The sequence below is a fragment of the Rhamphochromis longiceps genome, linkage group LG5, assembly GCF_057381845.1.
Source record: "Rhamphochromis longiceps isolate RC_006_pf linkage group LG5, R_longiceps_female_GT1.1, whole genome shotgun sequence".
Taxonomy (NCBI): Eukaryota; Metazoa; Chordata; class Actinopteri; order Cichliformes; family Cichlidae; genus Rhamphochromis; species Rhamphochromis longiceps.
The window spans coordinates 17607624-17629296 of NC_140561.1; the positions used below are offsets into that span (position 1 = coordinate 17607624).

A 21673-nucleotide genomic window follows, 5' to 3' on the forward strand; every position below is an offset into this window, starting at 1 on the left:
TTCAGCCAACTGGTAGAGGAAAAAGAAAGAAATACAAAGAGTTGGAAAAGAAAATACCTCCAAAGAAGATAAACTGTTTGTGCCCCTGAAACGATTTCTGAAAGAAAGATGTGTGATTTAGTCAGTAAATGCAAACATGAGAAATTATTTCCCCGAGTGAGCAAAATCCACATACTCAAACGTGAGACAGAGCCCATTCATGTGCCACACGTGGACACATGGACAGACAGCAATGAAAAATCTCCTCCCCCTTTGCTGAAAGTACAGCTGGTTAAGTGTAAGGAGATGTTGAGGAAATGTTTGTAGATGTTATTGTGGTGGCAATGAAAAACTGAGAGACAGAGCTGTGTCTCAGTGTTTAGCCTTTCTAACAGTATTATCATAGATTTGGATCAGTCAGTTAGACCACTGTAGTCCTTAAAAAGAGTGCAGACATTCATACTACAGAGAGGATGGCTGTTACCTAAAAAATTGATATAACCACCATAATATCACCTGTTGGTTTGTGGACGCCTCAATTATTTTAATCTATGTCAAATATTTATTTATTTATTTTTGTTTTTTGGAAGCAGAAGTAATAAGCTAATGCTAGTTAACTTGGTTAATCCACAGTCACAGAGGCCTAGAGACCAGTCGTCGACTCCCTGGCAACCTCCAGTCTTCTAGGAAAAATATATATTCCACAGCCAGTTGGTGAGTGGTTTCTGCCTGTCGCCTGGTGCAACAAAACAAAGCCTGATTGAAATTGTTTTGGCTGCTAGCAGATTGATGCTGCCACCCACAGTTTGCATGAAAAATGCCAACATGTCTGCAAGCACTTGTCACGTACTCTCTGAGCTGTAGAGAAACTTGTGAAAGGTCAATGCAAACTGGAAGCAAAGAACGTTTGCCTCCCTAGAGAATGTTTGCAGACGACTCAGCATCCTCTGTGCAAACTACAGGTGACTGGTGATCAAGGCTTTTGCAAGGAGGTATTCATTGCAACCAGTTTTAACAGCTGCCAGTAATCTCTGACAACAACTTGCCAACTAGTTGGGTCACTTTTTTTTTTCTTTTTGCCTGTCCCATTTGGTTCTTTAGCCGTCAGAATTGTTGTCTGAAGACCAACAAGGATACCCAATGGATTTACTTTGCCAAATGGATCATCACGGCCTTGCCGTATTGGTCCATTTGATCGACCTTTGTTGTTATTATTTATTTTATTTTATTTTCAGTTGTAAACCAAGGGAGAAAGAAAGATGAAGGAAAAGAAAAACAGAAGGGAAGAGGGACAGTGAGAAAGGGCACTTAAAAAGAGAAAGAAGAGAAAAAAAACTCTCCTGGATCACCTGTTGAGAGAAAAAGAAGAGAAAACAAGCAAAAAAGAAAAAAACCAGAACAACATACTAAACACAACAACATCACGTTAATCTAGCTAAGTGTAAACAGCAGTAAATATTAAATATTGAATGTTGTTGTGTAGCAAGCAGGACCGACAGCGCACAATGTGCTTGGAAATAGCAGCCAATAGAGGTGTAGTTTATGTCTATGAACAGTGAACACCCGTGTGCACACCTGTGTGGATCAGCGCGCTTGTATTCAAAAGGTTTCCCCATGTAATGGTCTGCTAGAGGAAGTAGAGAGCCATAGCCCCGTCCCCCAGGGCATGAAGCAGGCATGGAGGAGATCCAGGCCCCAGACATCCAGAGGCCCCAGAGTGCGAGAGCCCAAGGAGGACCACTGGAGGGGCATCCATGCCACCCTCCTGGGAAGAGCTGAGGAGAGCCCCAGATGAGGGGTCACCCAGTAGCCACGGAGCAGAAGCCAGAGGGGGCTGCAGTGGCGTGCCCGCCGGTTCTGCTGGCAGCCAGCTGTGCCAGAGTGAACCGAGCCGCAGGCCCAGAGGCTGGAGGCCCGAGGGCCCCCTTTACCCCAGAAGAGGCCTGACCGAGCAACAGGCACCAGGCCCCGCCAAGTAGTCACCGGGAGTGAGCTGGTACATACCTGAGCGCCCAGCCCCGGACACCAAGAACCACCAACGCACCGACCCCTGAGGGCATCAGTTACCGGCAGGGAGTGTGGTGAGGGGAGATAGGCCTGGGAGTTCCCAGATAGGTGGAGTGTAAGACCTGACCTGACACATAGACACAGACAAACAGGCACACACAGATACAAACATGCATTCCCACCCTCATGCACACATATACAAATACTCAGCACTCACCCAACGTAGGGATAGACATACATGGACACTGTACACACAATCACACTCCCCAAAAAAACTCTATACCCTGGGTCCAGGTACCCTCACCCCTGGAGGGGGGAAACGGCACCTAGACCCAGGAGATGTTACCCTTTCCCCTTGGGGTGGAGGCAAGCAGACCGCCCCAGGCTCTGCAGCAGCAGGGAGGCCCCGCATCCCAGATCCCAATCGGACGGCCAAAACCTCCATCCAGCCCCCCCACCCCGATGGCCAGCAGAGAACAGGGGTGTGTGAAGACCCCAAACCTCCCTCCTCTCGCTCATGTGTAGTGTGGCTGTGTGTTATTCTAAGGTGCATTTAAAACACGGGCGAGCATGGTGGTGCTGCCAGAGAGCAGCAGGTGTTAGCACAGCCCCTCCCGAGAACCCTCATTGTCTACATGGATTTAAAATTGAGAGGTGGGCACGAGCACCAGAGGTGGGGTTGAATACACAGACCGTCCACTGGACGCCGTTAACGTGCCCACCCTCAAGGCCCTATATGTATGTGTTATGAGAGTGTGAGTAATGTGGATGTCTAAGTTGTGGAACAAAATTGAGGCACAGGTGGCCAGAAGGGGATGGGGGGATGCCTCCCCTGCACCCTGGTGACACACCCGCACCCCAGTAGGTACCCACGTCCTTCGGCACCCACCAAGGCAAGGGAGCCCAGGCCCATCCAGACCGGGGTCTACGGCAGCAGGACCACCCAGCCCCACAGGACCTGGGGCAGCCCACCCGACCCCAACGCAGAGGAAACTGTACCCACCCTAACATTCAATCATCTCCCAGACTGCACAAGACAGTAGGCACCCAGGTTAAGTTTATTCTCCACCTCTCCCATGACTCTCCCCCACCTGCAGAGTGGACTCCTGCAAGGATGGATCAAACTCCTTGTCAGTTGAAGAGCCCCCTAGTTAGGCCGATGCGCCAGAGGCCCCCTGCGCACCCACCCGCCCACATCCTCGGCGACACACCAACAAGGACTGAAGCCCCCAAGTTCCAGCCAGAGCCCTAGCACGGAGCCCCACGCCTGCCCCGGATCCACTCAGGGGGCAGCCTGGCTACCAGGGCAGTAACCTACGTCTGCCCTCCCCCAGGCCTGCTGCACGCAGCCACAAGGAGAACACCCTCTAAGAGCAACCAGAGCCACTAACCAGGTTATGACCACAACCCCTGGGTTAAGCCCTCCAGGGATAACGTCCCTAGGGATTCTCCAGACACCCTAAGCTCATGTCTGCGGTAGGCTTGCTTAGCATAGGGGGTCTAGCCTTAGGACCCTTACTGGATACAGATGCCCCAGGCAGGAATCGAACTTGCGATCCTCTGTTCCAAAGGCGTGTAGTCTAACCACTATGCTATCCAGCTGCGTATAATAATACCAAGGGCTCAGAGAAGAGCTCGAGAGGATGTGGAGGGTGAAGGTAACAGTGGTCCCCGTGGTAATCGGAGCACTAGGTGCGGTGACTCCCAAGCTAGGCGAGTGGCTCCAGCAGATCCCAGGAACAACATCGGAGATCTCTGTCCAGAAGAGCGCAGTCCTGGGAACAGCTAAGATACTGCGCAGGACCCTCAAGCTCCCAGGCCTCTGGTAGAGGACCCGAGCTTGAAGGATAAAACCGCCCGCAGGGGCGTGCTGCGTGTTTTTTATATATATATATACTGACACTTAGGGGTGTGCTTCATTTTTTAGCTGTGCATATCTTCTAAAAGCTTAGAAATCTCCCAATCTAGTTGCACAATCAGGTAAAAAAAAAAAAAAACCTGAATTAATTTGTATTTAAAAAACAAAAATCAGTGGTATTCCCATAAACCTAGCGTGCTAATCTTCTAAGCAATGGTTGCAATTTCTAAACGATTAGCACATGAGCATTGTTGCTGTGAATAAGTGAATAACTGCGCTGTTTCTCACTATCTGTCAGAAAACCACTTTTTAACTTCAAACAGCTTCTTATTCTGGTGCAAATATGTCAGACAACAAACATGTGAGCAAATGTTTATGTGGTCAATACTTGAGCCTATCCCACCTGCAAAAGGGTGAAAGGCAGGGTACACCCTGGACAGGTCGCCAGTTAACCCAACCCCATTACCTGCATGTCTTTGGAGAAAAAGCCAGAGGACATACAGAGAACTGTTACCTCACAGGTTTTAATAAAGTTAATTTGAAACACAAAGCTCTGGGTTTCTTTGCTCTAAAGGAAAAACTGCATACCCAAGGGCCAACCCAGATAATTATCTACAGAAACAACAAAGTCAGTGTTAGGTTCTGAGGCTCAGAGTTAAAAGTTCTCTGCAGGACTTCTTTATGTGAAGCAGTAACAGACTGCTAAGTGTAAATGCTTGAGAAAATCTGAACTGCAAGGTGGGGAAAACAAAGAATAAAATGCAATAACCAATCAGAAAATATACTGGAATTATTAATATAAAAAAACAAAACCAGAGAAAAATAACAGCATTTAAAAAGGAAAATGGGGCCAGATAAACGAGCCGTGTTCACAGAAATGCCAGGTCCTGTCGAGGTGGACCACCACTGTGCAAACGCATTGCCTGACATCTGTTTTGCAGCTTGGTTGTGCACGGTGGTTTATGTTGAGAAAGCGGTGTGTGTATATCATCTTTGGCTCAGATCCATGTGATCTTGACAGTTGGCTGCAGGCAAGGTTGTCGGATGCGATGGTTTCACAGGGAGAAGAAAGAGTCAACAAAGCAAAGCCGAGGAGTGTGGATCTAGTCTCTTTCTTCGCTCAAGAGGCCACGTGATGCTTGTGAAGAAAAGCATCATGGTCTGGTTTACTGCAGAACAACAGAACTGCAAGAGACTTCCTGACATAAAATGTGTCCGTTTTTCATTTCTCCTCTGGACACACAAAGAGAGGGGGCTTCCCCCCGTTTTATGCGACAGCAGCATGTGGAAGAAATTTGGTTCAGCTCTCTTGGAAATTTTGTTGAAAATTTCATCTGCCAAGATGATTTTGCATTGTATAAATGTTCATTGTGAAAGTTCACCAGATTCAAGGTGGACAAAAGTTTGAGAGCAATGGGTCAATGCAGGGTTGATTTATTTTTAGGATTGATGTTTCTTTTGGGGTCTGTGAGAACTTTTGATTTATTAGCAGCGAATCACACTAAATATGTTGTGTATGCCAGAAAGCATTTATCATTTTTGACTGGAAAACACAGAAAGCAGGAAACATTACGAAATGAAATCATTACCACTCTGCAACACAGCTCTTTCAGTAGTGGCTTTGTTCTGCTGTTTGGCTACATTTATTAGAAAGTATCAGTGTTGCAGATGAAAAGAACTTAGGAACATTAAACTCGGTTGGACTTCTGAATGCAGTCATGTCAGGAAACGAAGACAAAGAAGCATGACTGCCTTAAACTGTTACATGAAACCTTTTTCTTCTGCTGCTGATTGGACAGATCTGGAAACAGATCCAGAGACCAACACTGCAACGCTGACTTTTTTCAAAGTTACAGTACTGTGCAAAAGCTGTGAGTCAAGCCTCATTTCTTTATATTTTCCTTCCAAGGAGCCAGCCTTTCTTGTCATTTTTAATTTAGTTCAGGTTTCCTGTAGGTGTTTTTCTTTGGACATTGGCTTCTTTTTCACTCATTATCAGCTCAGTCTTTGTACCTGACCATGTTATGTTTTTTTTTATTCAGAACTGGTGGAATTATAAATGCAGAAAAGTACTATCACATTTTCATCCATCATGCAATAGCATCTGTAAGGCATCTGATTTGCAACAGCTTGATTTTTTCGGCATGACAAAGATCACAAATACACTGCTAATGAAGTAAAAGCAAAAAAACAAACAAAAAAAAAAACACAGGGAAACTCTATCAGTCATGGATTGGCCTCCACAGAGCCCCACTCGGTTTTTGGCAATGTGTTGAAAAGAGGAAAATGATGAAGCATAAAGATCTGATTGACAAATGAAATAAAAACCTCTGACAACTGCAACTTTCTGTAAAAATTAATTTATTCCAAAAAGCTACAGTCACTATTACAAAAGCTATTGTATCGGCGAGGCAAGCCAGGTGTTTACATTGTAGAGAGAGCAAGATCATATCAAAAGCAAATACAGAATGTATAACAAAAGCAACCTTTTTTTTTCTGACACAGAAAAAGCCAATCCCGTACCATGCCAGGCTCACTGGCTGGAATATACGAAAATGACACTTTGATTCAGTACAAATCACAGATTAATGTGAACTTGGAAAAATGCACTCTTGGGAGAAACCCCCCCACAAACAAATACTGAATTTAAAAATATTTTTCACACCTTATTCTTTGGTATATTTGTTGCTCCTCGTAAAGAGAACTAGATCAATATGCAGGCCTGTAACCACTTACCCCACACATGCTTATTTTAGCTCACCAGCTTGCACAGCCAGTAATTGTGAGCATCTGAAGTCAACCTAATGCCATGCACTTACAAACTTCTGAGTTAATAAAAGGTTATTTGTACCTCAGCACTCGCAGGAAACATAGGATCATTTAAAACAATACATGCCACACTGTCACATATCCTCTCAAAAGTCAACGTTTGATTTGAAGAATTTTGACAGCAAAACCAAGAAAAAAAAAAAAAACAAATTCTAAAATGTATACAATGCTTGTGTCCAGCACAGAAACAAGAAATATCAGATTTAGATATTTCATTTCCAATGTTTGAACATTATCTCCCTGTTGTTTGGGCATTCAAAAGCTTTGAACTGTGAGCTTTCTAGTAGTTGTTTGTGCGGCCACTTGAAATAAACTGAAACGGTACACACTGGTATAAGTTGTGGGTAGGTTAGGTGACAGTACAGTCGTGCAGAGAAACAATGATGTCACTGGCACAGATCAACTGAACCACAAACTAAAGAGTGAGGCACTAAACTTTGTTGCATGAGCAAAGCAGAGGAATCATCCTGCGGGTTAAAATGAATGCTTCTTTGGAAATAAGGCGAATCTTGTGGAAGACATGAAGAATACAGTGGCTTTCATGCTTATTCAGAGTTCTTAGATCTTTCTGTCACCTCGCCCAACATTTCACTTGCTATTGTTTCAGTTTGATCTGCCACTAATGCTTCACAGAGAGCACTTCTCCGTTAGTTAACAGGAAGAAGCTCTAATTTTTTAGCTTTTTGGAGAGGGCCTTTTTAATCGGCTGGTTCTTTTGGTCCTGGGTCGTGTCCTGATCGGGGTGACTTTGCGGCTTCTTCGATTCGTAAATCTGTTTGAAGCTGAGGGTTTGCTGCTCTTTTGTTGTTTCTCGCTGAGCCTGGCGTAGCAGACGTTTCATGGTCTTCACCTTTTCCCTCAGGTGGCCGTTGGCTTTCTCCAAGGAACGCACTTTCTGGGAGAGGGTCCTCACCCTCTCTTCCTCCTCAAACAGAGCCTTCTGCACGGTGGAGCACAGCAACTGCGAGGAGAAGGAAAACAGAGCCAAATACGTTTGTATTACCTGAAAAAGCACGAGATGTCTTACACTAGGTAAACGTGAAAGGTTACAGTTAATCTCTCATTATTCCAGTGTTAGCCTTATTCTGCAGGCTTTCCCACAAATTTTCATCCTGCGCTGCAACTTGAGTGAAATCATAGTTGGCGCTTTATCCCACAATGAATCATGCTAAATGCTAGAGTCAAGTCAAATCTCTCTGTGATACATTTAAGATGTAACACCTACTAGATCTGTTGCTCTTGATGCCAGAATCTAATGAGAGAATCATTCATGTTTTTAGTGCCAACAGCTCATAGGTCTTCCAGTGTTTTAGCTTTTGTATAAACAGCAGAGAATTTCTCGCTGTGTAACTGTGGCAGTGAACTGTTTTAAGCATTATCGTGTAGCACAAGTCCCACTCTTTATGTAATACTGTGGGCAACGGTGCAGCTCTATAGCAACTAGGGAAAAATTGTTACACAACATACTTTTCCCATTTCAGTGAGACACCACTGTGAGATGGAACCTGTGACAGACATCCAAAGGCCTGGACCATTCCTGGGTGAAAAAACGAGCTCCAGATGCTTCAGAATGCATGCCTGTCTGCTTGAGTGTGGATTTCCGTAGCAGATCCTAATGCTTCCACACGGGCCAGCATGAAACACTGATGTAAATTCTCCTTCATCAGATAACCACCACTCATGGTTTTTCAGGAAATGTTAAAAATGTGCTGCCGGCTGCCTGCCCACATCGCTGCTTAGTACATTACTTCTCGTTATATTAGCTGTGGGTTTTGCCCATGTGCTCTTCCATATGTCCCAGAGCGAATTCTGTGGAAATATTAAACTTTACAATGCAAAGAATGAAGTTTAGGAGCTAAAAGAAATGTTTTATGAAGCATAAAGTGTAAAGTGGCACATCTATGTTTTTGCGCACACGTTCAGTTAGAGGTGGACCAAAAGCAAACCTGCTGAACCTAGAACGGCGCCATGGATGGATTAGATGATAGCAGCTAGTGCGAAAAATTCATAAGTGTAATTCATCTTCAACATACTTTGTATTAAACTGTTAAAGTCTTTTGGGAAATGAGCTTGGAGAGACATGACATTCAAATTTGTATAATCAGGATTTGGGAGATATGGTTTTTCGGTTAGATAAACATCTCTCCTGTATGACACATGGTGTCAAACTACAGTTGTAAGGATTTATAAGAACGACGGGAAAAAAACTTTCAGCTTCTGCAAAATTTTCTAGTTGATTGCCATCAAGTGAAAAACTGATAAAATTAAGATGATTTAATTACAATTGTTAATTATATGTTTGTTTTTAATATCTATTTAGATTTAATGTAAGGGACAAAATTTGTGTGTGTTGTTTTTATTTGTACACCGACTCCTCCTACACAATAAAGAGCTGAGCAACCAAACTTGGCACACAGGTACATCTTAGGCCCCCAAAGGGCTCAATTTAGTGATTGTCATGTCATCAGGTTGCCTGGCAGACACATACGAGTGTGCTAAAATCAACTGTTTTTGTCTTTGCGTACGTACATTACCTCAAAAAAGCATCGTATCATTTTACCTTCACGCCTAACAGCACAAACCGGCCAAACATACTGTAGCTTGGGCATGTCGTAGTGCATTAAATATATTCTGATGTTTAAACCCCAGAATGGCTCAAGCTCAACATGCAACACTGTTAAAAAGATCCTGCCTGCCTCTTCTGTGAACCACACTTTTCTTCTTTCTTTCTGCATTTTTTCTAAAGTTTCTCTAAAATGCATCCAACCAGCACAGACAATATCCAGGACTTCTAATGTGTCTGATCTAAATCTGTTTTAACCTAATTACTGAAGCAGTGTAGGATGATCTTGGCACAGAGCTTTGAATGTCCTTCATTAAACCTGGAGATCTATTCCTGAAGACTACTTAAAGAAATGACAAGAAAGCTTGATGAGAGAGTTCAGGGTGTGTTGAAGAATAAAGGTGCTCATAATAAATATTGACTTTCAAGCGTGTTAAAGTTTTTGGTGTGTATATTGTATTTTTTTTTTTCAGATGTCTCAATAAATCACTTCCCTATGTCACATATTCCTAAGAAAATATAAAGAAATGAGAGGCAGCTTGAGACTTTTGCACAGTTGGACCGTATGCAACCTGAAGCTGCGGTCTTTCTACATTGTGTGATCAGTGTTGGCTCTGTGTCCTATCACTGGCTCAAGACTGTTTTTGGCCCGTTAACACTAATATTTCACCATCAGTGTGAGAAACAAAACTGTGGGAAAATCCCTGCTTCTTAAAATAATGTTTATGTTACTAATAACGTTTAGTGTTAAATCACAACATGACGTCACCCCATCTGATTTACTCCGGTTGACACTGGACTATAAGATGCAGGACATATTATCCAGTCTGATTTGACTTCAGGTCAACTGTCCAAACAGCGGTCGCTGAGTAGCACTAAAAGCAAAGTCTGTTTTTATTTTGCTAGAAGGAAATTTAATCACCAGAGTGATATAACAAAGCGGCACCGATATCAAGACGTCACTCTGTAATTATAATCACAAGCCGGATCAAAAGAAAAAAAAAGTTTTCCATTAATGGAAATACAAAACTATGTTTTCTTTTCTTTTTTTCTTTTTTTTTAACCCATGGCAGATTCTTTCTTTTATGAGTAGTCAGCAAATGAAAACCAGACAGGAGTGAACTGATCTGAACCGGGGGGGGGGGGCTTATGCCAAAAGGTTTAAATTCATTAAAGGAGATAAAAGAGCAGTGAGCGGCTGGAAACCCCTTCAAAACTGACTCAGTCGAGGTTTAGGAGAAGCACGTGTAGACACAAACATGCTTTAATCATTTCAGCAGTGACAGCAGGGGCGTGAAGCGGAGACTGAGCTGGTTCATTAAGGTCATGTTATAATCTCATGTGCATCATTAGAAGCATTACAAGAGTAAGAGTGTGGCACTGCTACACCACCGATCTGCTATCATGAGCTTTATTTTGTAGAAAATGGCCACTTACTTTGAAAATATTTTAATTATGTTTGTTCTACTTTATGTAGCGACTTTATTCAGGATTCTTTGTATGTTTTTGTCCTTTGTCCCAATTTTTATCTAGCCCAGTGGTTCTCGAGCCACTGCAGGGATGGCACGTTTGCTGATGCTATTACGCTAACCTTCATTTAAGTAAAGTTCAACTGCTGGATGCAGGCTGTAAATTGTGGGGTGTGAGGAATCAACCTTTGTCAGCCCCTGAAACGAGGCGTGCCAGAAAAAAGTTTGAGCACCGCTGATCTAGCCAAACCTAAAGAAACGTGCTTCTGGTTTCCCATGCTGTAAGAACACATTAAGGTCCTTTGAACAGGATGTCAAACTGAATACTTTTCACATTTACCACAATGCTTGTGGCTATCATGTCCTATAGTATACTTTTTTGCCTGAAGTACTATGTGGGAAGCCACCAGAACTTGCAGCAGCTAAATGAGAAAAACACTCCCCTTCTCACTAACTGGATTTAAACAGATGACTTCAAGAGAGTCAAACATCAAGTCTCTCTTGGTGGGTCTGAGTATCTGCATACCCGGCTGTCCTCCTGAGCCTCCCACTCCGGGGTAAAGGTGTGGACTTGAGTTCCAGGCGTGCAGTTGGAAAACTGGAAGAGGCTAGCAAACATGCGGTGATTCTCTGCGGTGTCGATAAAGATGGGGTCCTGAAAGTTCACTCCGTGGGGGACGATGTTGTAATTCTCATCCATCCTGCATGACAGAAAGGGGAAAGAGTCTGTTGATACAGCGACGAGCAAGAGTGAAATGTGGGCTTTCAGTAAAAAAAAACAAAAAACCTCAAATGTGTGGAAACAAACAGATGCACGCAGACAGAAGAATAGATTGTGTAACATTTAATTATCACCGGAAGTCCACTCAAAGCAAATAAATGGACTTGTGCAAAAATCGCTATAAGCATTTTGCACAAGTCCACTCAGTCAATGTTTGTTTGTTGTCTGAGAATTTAGGCATTTAGTATTTGTATGATTTTCATATATACAATTTCTTTATCTGGGGGAAAAAAAGAAACACATCTCTAGAGAATTGTTAACAGGTCTTGTTCTATTTTTATGCAAATTGAAGCATTATGTGGATGACTCAAACCAGCGAATGACAAGCCAAAGGCTTTTACAAAACATGTTTCATATCTTCAGGAAGTCTTGAAGCAGTGGGTTTCCATACATCTGGATTCCATCTCATATCCCTCAAGGGACATCAAAAGTTTGGCTGTCCCTATAGGAAGCTGTGTGGGTGTGTGTTGTATATGTGGGTATCTGTGTGTATGTTGAAAGAGCGAGAAGAAAGCTGATGTTTTGCTTCAACAGAAGATGTCAAAGGTGAGATGTAATCACAGTCACTGTGAGGTCTGAAGAAATGAAAATCCTTTTTCTTTTTTCTTTTTTCACAGAGTATCGGTTTAGTACATGATCGAGAGTGCAAAAGCAGCATGCGTACTTCAAAAACCTTACTTTGAGTAAAAGTAAGTATAGCTTTCTCCTCCTTCAAGGCTCGGTGTTAGGTTACCTCATTTTTAATGTAAAAGTTACAAATCCTGAAAAAAATGAACTATAAGCTAAGGTTTTTGCATCGAACATATGGCTAAAGCAGAACACTCAATCTGTCTCATTTAAAGGTCCCGAGGGAGGTCTTCAGTTGCATTTTTCTCCATGCTCAGCTCTGTCCAGGGAGCTTATACTCATGATTGATTGGAAATACTATTTTAGTCAGAGACTATGCTTTTGGGGCTTTTGCAACAGGAAATGAACATCCACTGGAGACTGTGATGAGAAGTTTTCAGTTTGGACTTGATACTATAGTGTCTGGGACTTGATGTTGTACTCCACTAAAACTAAACTGATCTGTTTCAGGTTCAGGAAACAGGAGGTGCCTCGACCTCGCACATAGCAGAACATGCAAACACAATTTGTTTAAGCCATATGTCATCTCCCATCTAAACCATTTGATTTAATACTCTCTAAATATTTGGTTGCTGTGGTGTCAAACACCACACGAAACTGAGACTAAAATCTATTTCTTCTTTTTTTTAGGGTGCTAAAAGAATCGTTGGAAAATAAATCGATTTGCTACGTTTGCAATCACCAGGAAACTTAGTTGGATTGTTTAAATATGTAAATATGAAGCTACTAACAGCATAACAGCATATGGCTTCGAATAATCATCCTCTCACTCACCAGGCCTGTGCTTTCCAGAAGAAGTAAAGGGTGTTCTTCTCCCCCACTTTCGCCAAGTGCACGCTCACAGGGGATTTTTGGATCTTTCTATTAATGCTTTATGTCTTGCTTAGTCACACACTTCCTTTGACTTTAGGAAATGCTGCTCCTGGCCAGCCAATTAACCCCCAGATTGCATCACCCCCTGTTAAACTGTAAGGTGAAATTTTCAGGCTTTGTTCTGATCTCTGCAATTTTTTTTTTTTACATGAAGTTACGAGTCTTGCCACACACTGTCATTTGATATGTTGTTATGACAGTGTAATAACTGTTCCCATCCCAGTAATTACTTGGGTTCTTGAGCTTTTTTTGTTTTTTTTTAAAAACCATCTGTTAAAAGCAGTACACTGGCAGTCTTTCAATCCTAGATGCCCTGAAGTTAAAGGAAAATGTGGGCAAACATATTTGGGGGTTTTCCTCCATTATATCTTTGGTAAACATTGACAAAGACCACTGTATTGCTTTACTGAAGTAATCATGGCTTTTTAATTATCTTCAGGTCTCCACTTAAACACAACTCTGTTGCGACTTGCTCTAGGAAGTTTCCGATAGCGGTCACCTGCCCCGATTACAGGGATAACATCCGGATGGTTTTCACCATCGCAACAGGGGGACGGCAAAGCTGTCCCTGAAGGTGTGATTAACTCAGGCTAGTAAAAAAAATCATATGAAAGTCTTTTTGCTATCACCACTCACAGCAAAACACTATCACACATGTGCACGTAATTCTGCATATATGAGGTATAACATGTGCTATAAAACATTATTGTTGTTGGCTCTGCCACATACCCTCATGTGGGACAGACAAACTTTAAACTTGAGGAATGCATTTTTAGTACCCCTCTCTGAATATCCTGTCTCTTCATCTGTAAGGCGTGTCAGCACACGCTCCTTTTGTCAGGTGACACACTGGTGCATATATGGAGGACAAAAGGTGGTCGTATTGACCGCTGGTGTGCTCATAACTCTTCACAAATTCTTTGTAATTTACCTTCAAGCTCTTGGAAATGTCTGGCTCTGTAATTACACTAGCTGGAAAGCAACAGACGTTTCCTGAGCAACAGTGTTGTTTCTGTCCAACACAGACATTTAGGAATTAACTTGTTGCATACTTTTCTTTTCTTTTCTTGTCTTTTTTTTTTTAAATCTGGAAATTGGTTGGTTATTCGGCACATTAACCAAATTTGGGATGGTGTCACAGACAGATAATGACTGAAAGAGAATATGCTGTATGGGGGACAGGTGCCAGTTATCTGCCTTTGAGTGAACTTCGAGTGCGAATTCACTAAATCTGTCAACAATACTTTGTTTCCATGACAGATCTCAGCACAGGCCTGATGAGGTGCTGGTTTTCATTGGAAAGAGTGCTACGTGACATCTGTGGATTTTGCATTATTCATAGAGAATAAATCACATCTGTACTTAATGAGGATGAAGAAAACTTAAACCTGCTAGTGATCATTATTTTTCATCATATAAAGCAATGACATGGCTATTGACTAAACCTTTTGTTCTTCTATTCTTTAAATATTTAACTGTCTCTTGTGTCAAAGAGGACCTAAGAAAAAGATGGACAGGTAGCCAACTTAGTCAGGTAATCATCTTCTGATTCTCATGTAATGCAGTCAAATGCACATTTAAGCGTCTTTTTGACCTGTAGGAGATCATCTGTCAGGGACAAAACACACACTGCATATTTTAGTGTAAACATATAAAATCCTTAAACGCTGTCTCCCTTTGTCTATATTTCCACATTGAATATATAGGATGTGTGAAATTAAATGCAACATTTGAGCTAAGCATCTTGTACAGGAGGGCCCGATTCCTAGTGTATCGTTTACAGTCTTCTTACCAAATTAAACTAGGCGCTTGCAACTTAGGTGAGCATGGTGTTAAAGTCTTAGGAGTGAAGCTTAACTGAGACTGGCATCAAATCAGACTACAGCTATCTGTTATCACGCGTGATTAATGCCATACCAACTTTATTCATCTGTGAGTTCACCTTAGGAAGAAGTAGTAGTTGTTGTCTTTGGTGACGCTGTAGGAGAAGCAGGGGAAGTAACCGAGGCCGGTGACATTAAACCTGGAACCCGCAGGAACCTCCAGCATGCTGCCCCACGCCTGATCGCACAGGAGCTCAATCTCGGCGGAGAAGAGCAGGTCAGTGTCGTGCTGCCACGGCAGATAGTTATACACGCTGTACGACTCCTTGTGCAGCGCCAGCACCTTGGCAAACACGATGATCTCGGCCAGCTCGGCACGGCACGCTTCCGTCTGCGGTCTCCAGTCATGGGGTAGCTGACACCCCCAGCTCCCCTCGGGACGGACGGCTGCAAAAATAAACGCCAAAATAATCCACATGTTGTGACAACGAGGAGACAACCGTGAGTCAGGGAGGCGCACCAAGGCGCGCAGTGCTGGTGATGGATGAAATCACTGAGGGAAAAGAAGAAGAAAAAAAAAGCTGCAGGGATTTCGCTACAGGCGCATACTTCCACCAATGCACAATTAATATTTAGTTTCAGAGTAAGTTACTTAGGAAAAAAATTGTTTTTGAGCAACAAATTAATCCCGTGTATCCTTCACCGTGGTCCTACTACTGCCTCCAGCCACAATTCTTTGCAAGTGGACCAGCCCATTCACCTCAGCATCCCCCTGTAAAAACGCTGCCTCTCACCTTTAGGATGGCAGCAGGAGGAGCAAAGACAAAAAAGGTGCTCTTTCAGTTTCAAACCTACATTTTCCTGTGAAAACACAATAAAGGCACCTTCAGTGCTGGTAAACTCGGGTATTTAAAGCAGCAAACCCATCGTGAAATCCCAGCAAACAATAGAAGATTACGGGTTTTAATTGAAACTCACTAAAGAAAGAATAGTGGCGCCCTCTAGTGACTATCCGCAAGATAGCAGAGGTAGAACTGGAAAAGAGTTGATAACCTATACCAGTTGCATGTCAGTGGCAAATATCCAGCATCCATCTATCCATTAATCGTGGGGACCGCAGCCTAAGAAGGAAAGCCCAGACCTCCCACCCACTCCAGCTCATCCGCGGAAACACTGAGGCCGAGAGTCCTGGGAGGCCTCCCTCCCGCTAGGACATGGAGGGAACACCTCGCCTAGGAGGCATTCAAGTAAGACGAACGTTCCACCCCAGCTGGCTCCATGCGATGTGGAGGAGTAGCGGCTCAGATCTGAGTTCCTCTCATTTACATGAATTATGCGGATAGTTTTATAAATGTCGATGATTTTACACAAACGAACCCAGTGTGGTTACAGAAATCTTTAGATGGAGTCATAATTGCTCTGAAAGATCTCTCTCAATCTGACGCATTGCTGTGCGAAGTGTAATTCATTTACAACTGTTAAAGTTGTATAATGAGAATTCCCAGTTTTGGGAGTATTTCCTATTTTCATTTCATACAACAGCAGCTTCCAAATGAGTTCTGCACAAATCCTGTATAATAAGGAAAAAACAACTGCTTTAACATAAATAGAAACTGATTCAGTCAGAGTAAATTTGTTTTTCTTTTATAACCTTTCACACACTATTGAAGAATTGCAGATTTGAACATTAGGTTTTAAAGGTCCATGACTTAATGACCTTCTACCACAATAGCTTCGTACAGAGTCAGTTAGACTGAGTCGCTCCTCAAACAAAGCTACTACTTTTTTCTCCTTTGGATAACTTTTATGAAGTGTTTGAGAATATTTTATAACTCTTAAACCTTTCCGAGTATAGCTCTGATGTGCTCCTTCGCACAGTTCTTACTTCCCTGTCGCTCTGCAAATCCATCAAATTCTTGTTGTCCCTGTGGGATTACTGCTGGGGATGGTGGTGGGCGTGGGTATTTCTCAGGTAACAAACACAAAGTAGCAGCACCTGAAAGGGGGCACAGTATTCCAGCGTATGACAGTCTGCAAGAAGACATGGCGGTAAAGCTGCTGATTGTGATGCTCACGGTCAACTACATCTGTGACGGAGGTGAAATGTTTTTACGATAGGACAGAATATTTACATCTAGAGGAAATTCGGTGTTAAATTAATGTATCTGCCTCACCTGTTTGTGTGGCAGCACTGTTGAGAAAATCAACAGCGTCTGACTTTTTGCAAAAAACAAGAGAGGAGGAACCATCAAGGTGTTTCCCCGGAGGCTGCAGCAGCACCGAGCTCAGTGAGGCTGAAGAGCTGATAGACGTGAACGCAGGAAATGTAAGTAAGGAGGAAAGTGCCACAGATTTACGCCCACACTTGTAGCTTATGCTTACTTTGATTTTAACAACTGCTTCTCTGATAGTAGACAATACAGACTATTTTGGAACTCTCAGCACGAAACGAGTGAAACATCTTCACATGCTAAAATGTTATTGTTAGAAAATGAGCTGAATAACCAGCACATTTCAGATAAGGGAGTTTAAGGGAGATAAGGGAATTTATGCTGAGACATTCTGTACTAATTACTGATGCATTTCCTTTTCATTGTTTCGTTTTAAACTGCATGTAGAGTGTATGTCATCTACAGATCTTTCACACCACAATCCTCTCTGCAGTCCTCAAAAAACAAAAAACAAACAAACAAAAAAAAAACCCAAAACAAGTGTAAATGTCAGTAGCTGCAGACACTGTGAAGAGAAATATTTTAGGTAAAAGTAGGCCATGTCCCCATTTGGCCAGATGGACTTGAGATTCTATCCACACGAAAATAAACCTAAAGAACAAAGACAATGCCCAGAAACTGGACTCCTAAGTCGAGAAGCACTCCTCTGTTTAACCGGCATAATGTGTAACTTAGTCAAGCAAGGCACTGAGACATGTATCATTACCGTGTTCCTGCATACCAGGCCTGGAATCTGAAGACACCGCGAAGCCCATTAACACTGACTTTGTTACTTAGTGCATTTGCTACACGTATCAGATAACCAGCGTGAAAGCCAGCAGAGAGGTGGAATGTGATTAAGTGGGCTGTCTGTCATGTTGTACACTTGGGTATTTGTTGTGTTGCTTTGCATAAATCTAACCCATACAGCATTATTATTATTAACAGAGACCTCTGCTAGAGAGAGCTCATGAATATAACAACTCATTTACAGGAGGAGAGTTCCAGCCTGCGGTATAATGGAGATGCTTCCCAGAAGGACATAAACTATGTAAGCTGTAATTACTTGAAGTTGAATCCTGCATTTATTATCCTATTAAAAAGAGCAAAATTTTTTTACAATTCACAAGAGGTTTGTGAGTAGAGCCTGGCTGAAATACTGTTGTCCTGTAGCAGAGCCCTGGGAAGGAAACTGTGGTGGATGAAGGATCTGGGATGTAGCGAAGAGAGAGCAGAGCACAAGATGACCGTGTTGTTATTGGACAAAAGGAAGCTTGGGTTTGATTGATGATGTTTGATTACACCGACAAAAAAAATATACAAAAATGATTACAGCAGAATATTATCAGTAGTCTTTAATGAAATACAGCATAGAGGCATGACATATTTGACTAATTTTGCATGTTATTACCAGATACAGATATGTGTGCACTATTGAAAGTCAAGTCTTCAAACCAATAATCATCTTTCACGCCACCTTTGTGTTGTGTTTCTCAGCTCACGTAATTTTTCAGTGTTGTTTTATTCCCTCATAAACTGAGATCTACAACTGTGGTCAGAAGTTTACATATACTCATCATGGGCTTAAATGTTATGGTAATTTGGTGCTTTTAATGTATTCTTTAAATTCTCTTATTCTTATTCTTTTGTTTTCAAAGTGGAATAATTGTAAAGGTGTAGTTGAAGAATGTGGAGGGAGCCCTCAGCCCGATTTGCAAAATCAAATAAAGCGTGCACATATTAAGCAGCAGCTTTAGTTTACCTCAGTTTTAAAAATAACACATTGACACACTGCAAAGTTTTAGGTTTTGAAATAAAGAAGAGAGCTTCTTTCCACATTGAACAAAGGATCCACAAAATAAGTTTCAGGGGTTTAAATGTACTTAATGAACTGATTCTGATGCCTGGGGCTAGAAATGATTAATCCCAAGACTGAAAGTCAAACATCTGCTGTGCACCAACCAACCACCCTCAGTGAGATGGCTGGGCTTAGGCTGAGCTGTTTGGCTCAGGAAGGAGTAAATCTGGAGTCCAATTAATGGAACAAGACCTCAGGTGTGGTATACAGACACTTTCTATTTAGAAAATCTGTCTATAAATGAGAGCTGATTTACTACTGTAGCTACCTTTGACAAAACTGGGACCCAGTTAAGATGATTCAACTGCAACACAAGACATATTATTCTCTAAGGTTAAAAAAAAAAAAAAAAAAAAAAAAGAGAAGGAAGGGTTGGCTAAGGGCTTGAAGTATCAGGAGAGCTACTCTTACAAGAAATAGAGTAGATGTAGAGATACATACACCGGAGTACCGAATGGACTCAGGTGCAGACCAAGGTTTCCTTTCAAAAGACAAGTCAGTAGTTTGTTTGTTTGTTTTTACAGAAAACGTGTGATATATACAAAGTGCAGAGCTCCAGGAATCTGTGGGGGAAGAAAGGGAGAAGTCCACATATGAATGCTCCTTCGCTGTTTCTCCACACTCCTCGTCAGACACTCATACTTTTTGTCCCACACGCACTTCGCCACTCAGCCGCTCTCAGACAATCCAGGACAGGAAACAGGAACAGTTCCAGGGGAATCTATATACAGGAGAAAATGGTCAGAAACAAGTTAGCGCTTTGCACAGAATAAACAGGTTTCAGGCGAGCTGATGACAGAATAATAATCAGTCTTCGCTTTACGCACAGAAATTTGTCCAGATTATTTGATACTACGTAGAGGAGATGATTAATTATTCAATTTATTTACTTTTTTTTTTACACAACATTATTTTGAAATTAGTCTATAATTTAGTAGATGCGAATTAGCCTAGCTGTTTCTTGCTAGCAACACCCTATTTTCCTGCCTTTCCTGGAAATTCACTTGAGATGTAATGCTGCCACCCTGCGACAGACTGGCGACCTGTCCAGGGTGTACCCCGCCTTTCGCCCTATGCCAGCTGGGATAGGCTCCAGCGCCCCCCGCGACCCTGAAAAGGATAAGCGGAAGCGAATGGATGGATGGATGTAATGCTGCCATGAAATTGAAAATGAAGTTATATTTTTCATGAAACAGTAAAATTTCTTCTTCTAAATTCTAATATTAGTATTGTTTTCTGTGTTCTAATGTGAATAAAATATGGATGTATAGTGTTTGCGCATGTAATATAAATAATGAGTCAGAATCCGCTTTACAAATATTTTGTATGATAGGAGTAAGTTAAGTAAATTTATGGATTTTACATTGAGTGACCCATACAGCAATAGTACTTACACAATACATTATTGTAAACAAACCACGGCGGACACGTCCACATTTTTATGCTCTTCAGCATATAGTTGTTATCACTTCACACAGCTGCAGCTTTCAAGCTCGCAACTGAACGCTTCACCAACAAAAACTGACACAGGCAGCGCACAACTTTTTGTGACCTTGACATTTGAAGCAAAGTCCAAGCAGCTTGCAAACATCCACCTTGGGTTTCTCGATACGTCAAACTTTAACTTTTTTTCTATCGTACTTTGGGTGGGACAACATTTTAGACTGAAGATCTAAAGGACCCTAGTTCGATCCTGGGTTTCGGCAAAGCTATTTTGGTCACCATCTAGGGCTTGGTAGGTTTGTTGGTAGGACTTCATTATACGGCCTACAACTACGTGGATCATTGCCATCAAATGAGAAAACAAACACATATGGTGCAGCTTGCAAACGTCCATCAAGTGGAGGTGGAATTTGAAGAAGGTCCTCCTTCAGAAGCTCCCAGGCCTCACCCATTATACCATTGACTTACCTAGGGCTTGGTAGGTTGGGTGATCACACGTCATAATACAGCCTAGCGATGTTTCCCCTAGAATCAAATCCTTCCCTTGGCTCTTGTCTGAAATGACCATTTAATAATATCTAACTGCAAATCCTCACCAGTACCTACAGTAAAATGAGAGGATAAGAGATCACGTTTTTACAGAAAAGAAAGACATTATGTGTCCCAGAGGACAAACATGTGACTCTTGTTACCTGGGTAGCTCAGATGGAAGAGCATCAGACTTTTAATCTGAGGGTCCAGGGTTCAAGTCCCTGTCCAGGTGTCTCCTTTAGATCCTTACCCTTCCATGGCTTTACCTAACAAGCTCAGTTGTTCTTGATAGTTCTGTGACCTCATTGTCATCTTTAGCAAAGTCCATAGACTGCAGGTGGGATGACGATGTGGGATTTGTGGATATCAGGGACAGAGGCCTCTTTTAGATAATCCCACCGTACAAGATCTGTAAAGAATCTTTCCCTGCCCCTCGGTCCTACTCACCGCCAGTTGGTTCTCAGCTCAGCTCCTTTGCGAAACCCGGTGTCTAAGACATGCCAATCTCACCAAATCCGCCCTGGGTTTCTCGACACGTTAAACTTTCACTTTTTTTCTGTCTTACTTTAGGTGGGACAACATTTAAGCCGTTCAGAGTTGGACTTGGTGGTGTGTTTTGGATCATTGTCCTACTACAGAACCTAAGTGCGCTTCAGCTTCAGGTCAATGAACAGATTACCATACATTCTCCTTTAGGATGTTTTGGTAGACACCACAGCAAGTCCTCCAGGTCCTGAGGCAGCAAAACAGCGCCAGACCAACAAACTACCACCACCATATTTTACTGTTGATATGGTGTTCCTTTTCTGAGATGCTGTGTTA

General features: G+C 42.4%; 1 protein-coding gene, 1 long non-coding RNA gene and 1 other non-coding gene across 4 annotated transcripts; 2 read left to right on the forward strand and 1 right to left on the reverse strand.

Moving 5' to 3' along the window:
• Positions 1 to 6223: 6223 nt before the first annotated feature.
• Positions 6224 to 15645, reverse strand: ccdc3b (coiled-coil domain containing 3b). Its single transcript, XM_085406210.1, has 3 exons — positions 14929 to 15645; positions 11232 to 11406; positions 6224 to 7634 (listed from the first exon to the last, which is right to left on the reverse strand). Exons 1-3 carry the CDS (start codon positions 15285 to 15287, stop codon positions 7341 to 7343), a joined length of 828 nt encoding a protein of 275 aa, XP_085262336.1. The 5' UTR covers positions 15288 to 15645; the 3' UTR covers positions 6224 to 7340.
• Positions 15646 to 16817: 1172 nt separating this feature from the next.
• Positions 16818 to 20015, forward strand: LOC146669560 (uncharacterized). Of its 2 annotated transcripts, none has more exons than XR_014911724.1 (4): positions 16818 to 16907; positions 16999 to 17135; positions 18014 to 18070; positions 18193 to 20015. It is a non-coding gene; the product is annotated as an uncharacterized LOC146669560 (long non-coding RNA). The 2 variants fall into 2 exon arrangements; XR_014911725.1 differs by having other exon boundaries at positions 18196 to 20015.
• Positions 20016 to 21010: 995 nt separating this feature from the next.
• On the forward strand, positions 21011 to 21083 carry trnak-uuu (transfer RNA lysine (anticodon UUU)). Its single transcript has one exon. It is a non-coding gene; the product is annotated as a tRNA-Lys (tRNA).
• Positions 21084 to 21673: the final 590 nt, after the last annotated feature.

What these genes read in the sequence shown, in the direction of transcription:
- ccdc3b (XM_085406210.1), bottom strand. Translation starts at nt 15,287, where the DNA reads ATGTGGATTATTTTGGCGTTTATTTTTGCAGCCGTCCGTCCCGAGGGG. An exon ending in AACTACTACTTCTTCCTAAG is followed by an intron (nt 11,407 to 14,928) that starts GTGAACTCACAG and finishes TCTGTCATGCAG; the next exon opens with GATGGATGAGAATTACAACA. An exon ending in AGGCTCAGGAGGACAGCCGG is followed by an intron (nt 7,635 to 11,231) that starts GTATGCAGATAC and finishes TTCTCCTCGCAG; the next exon opens with TTGCTGTGCTCCACCGTGCA.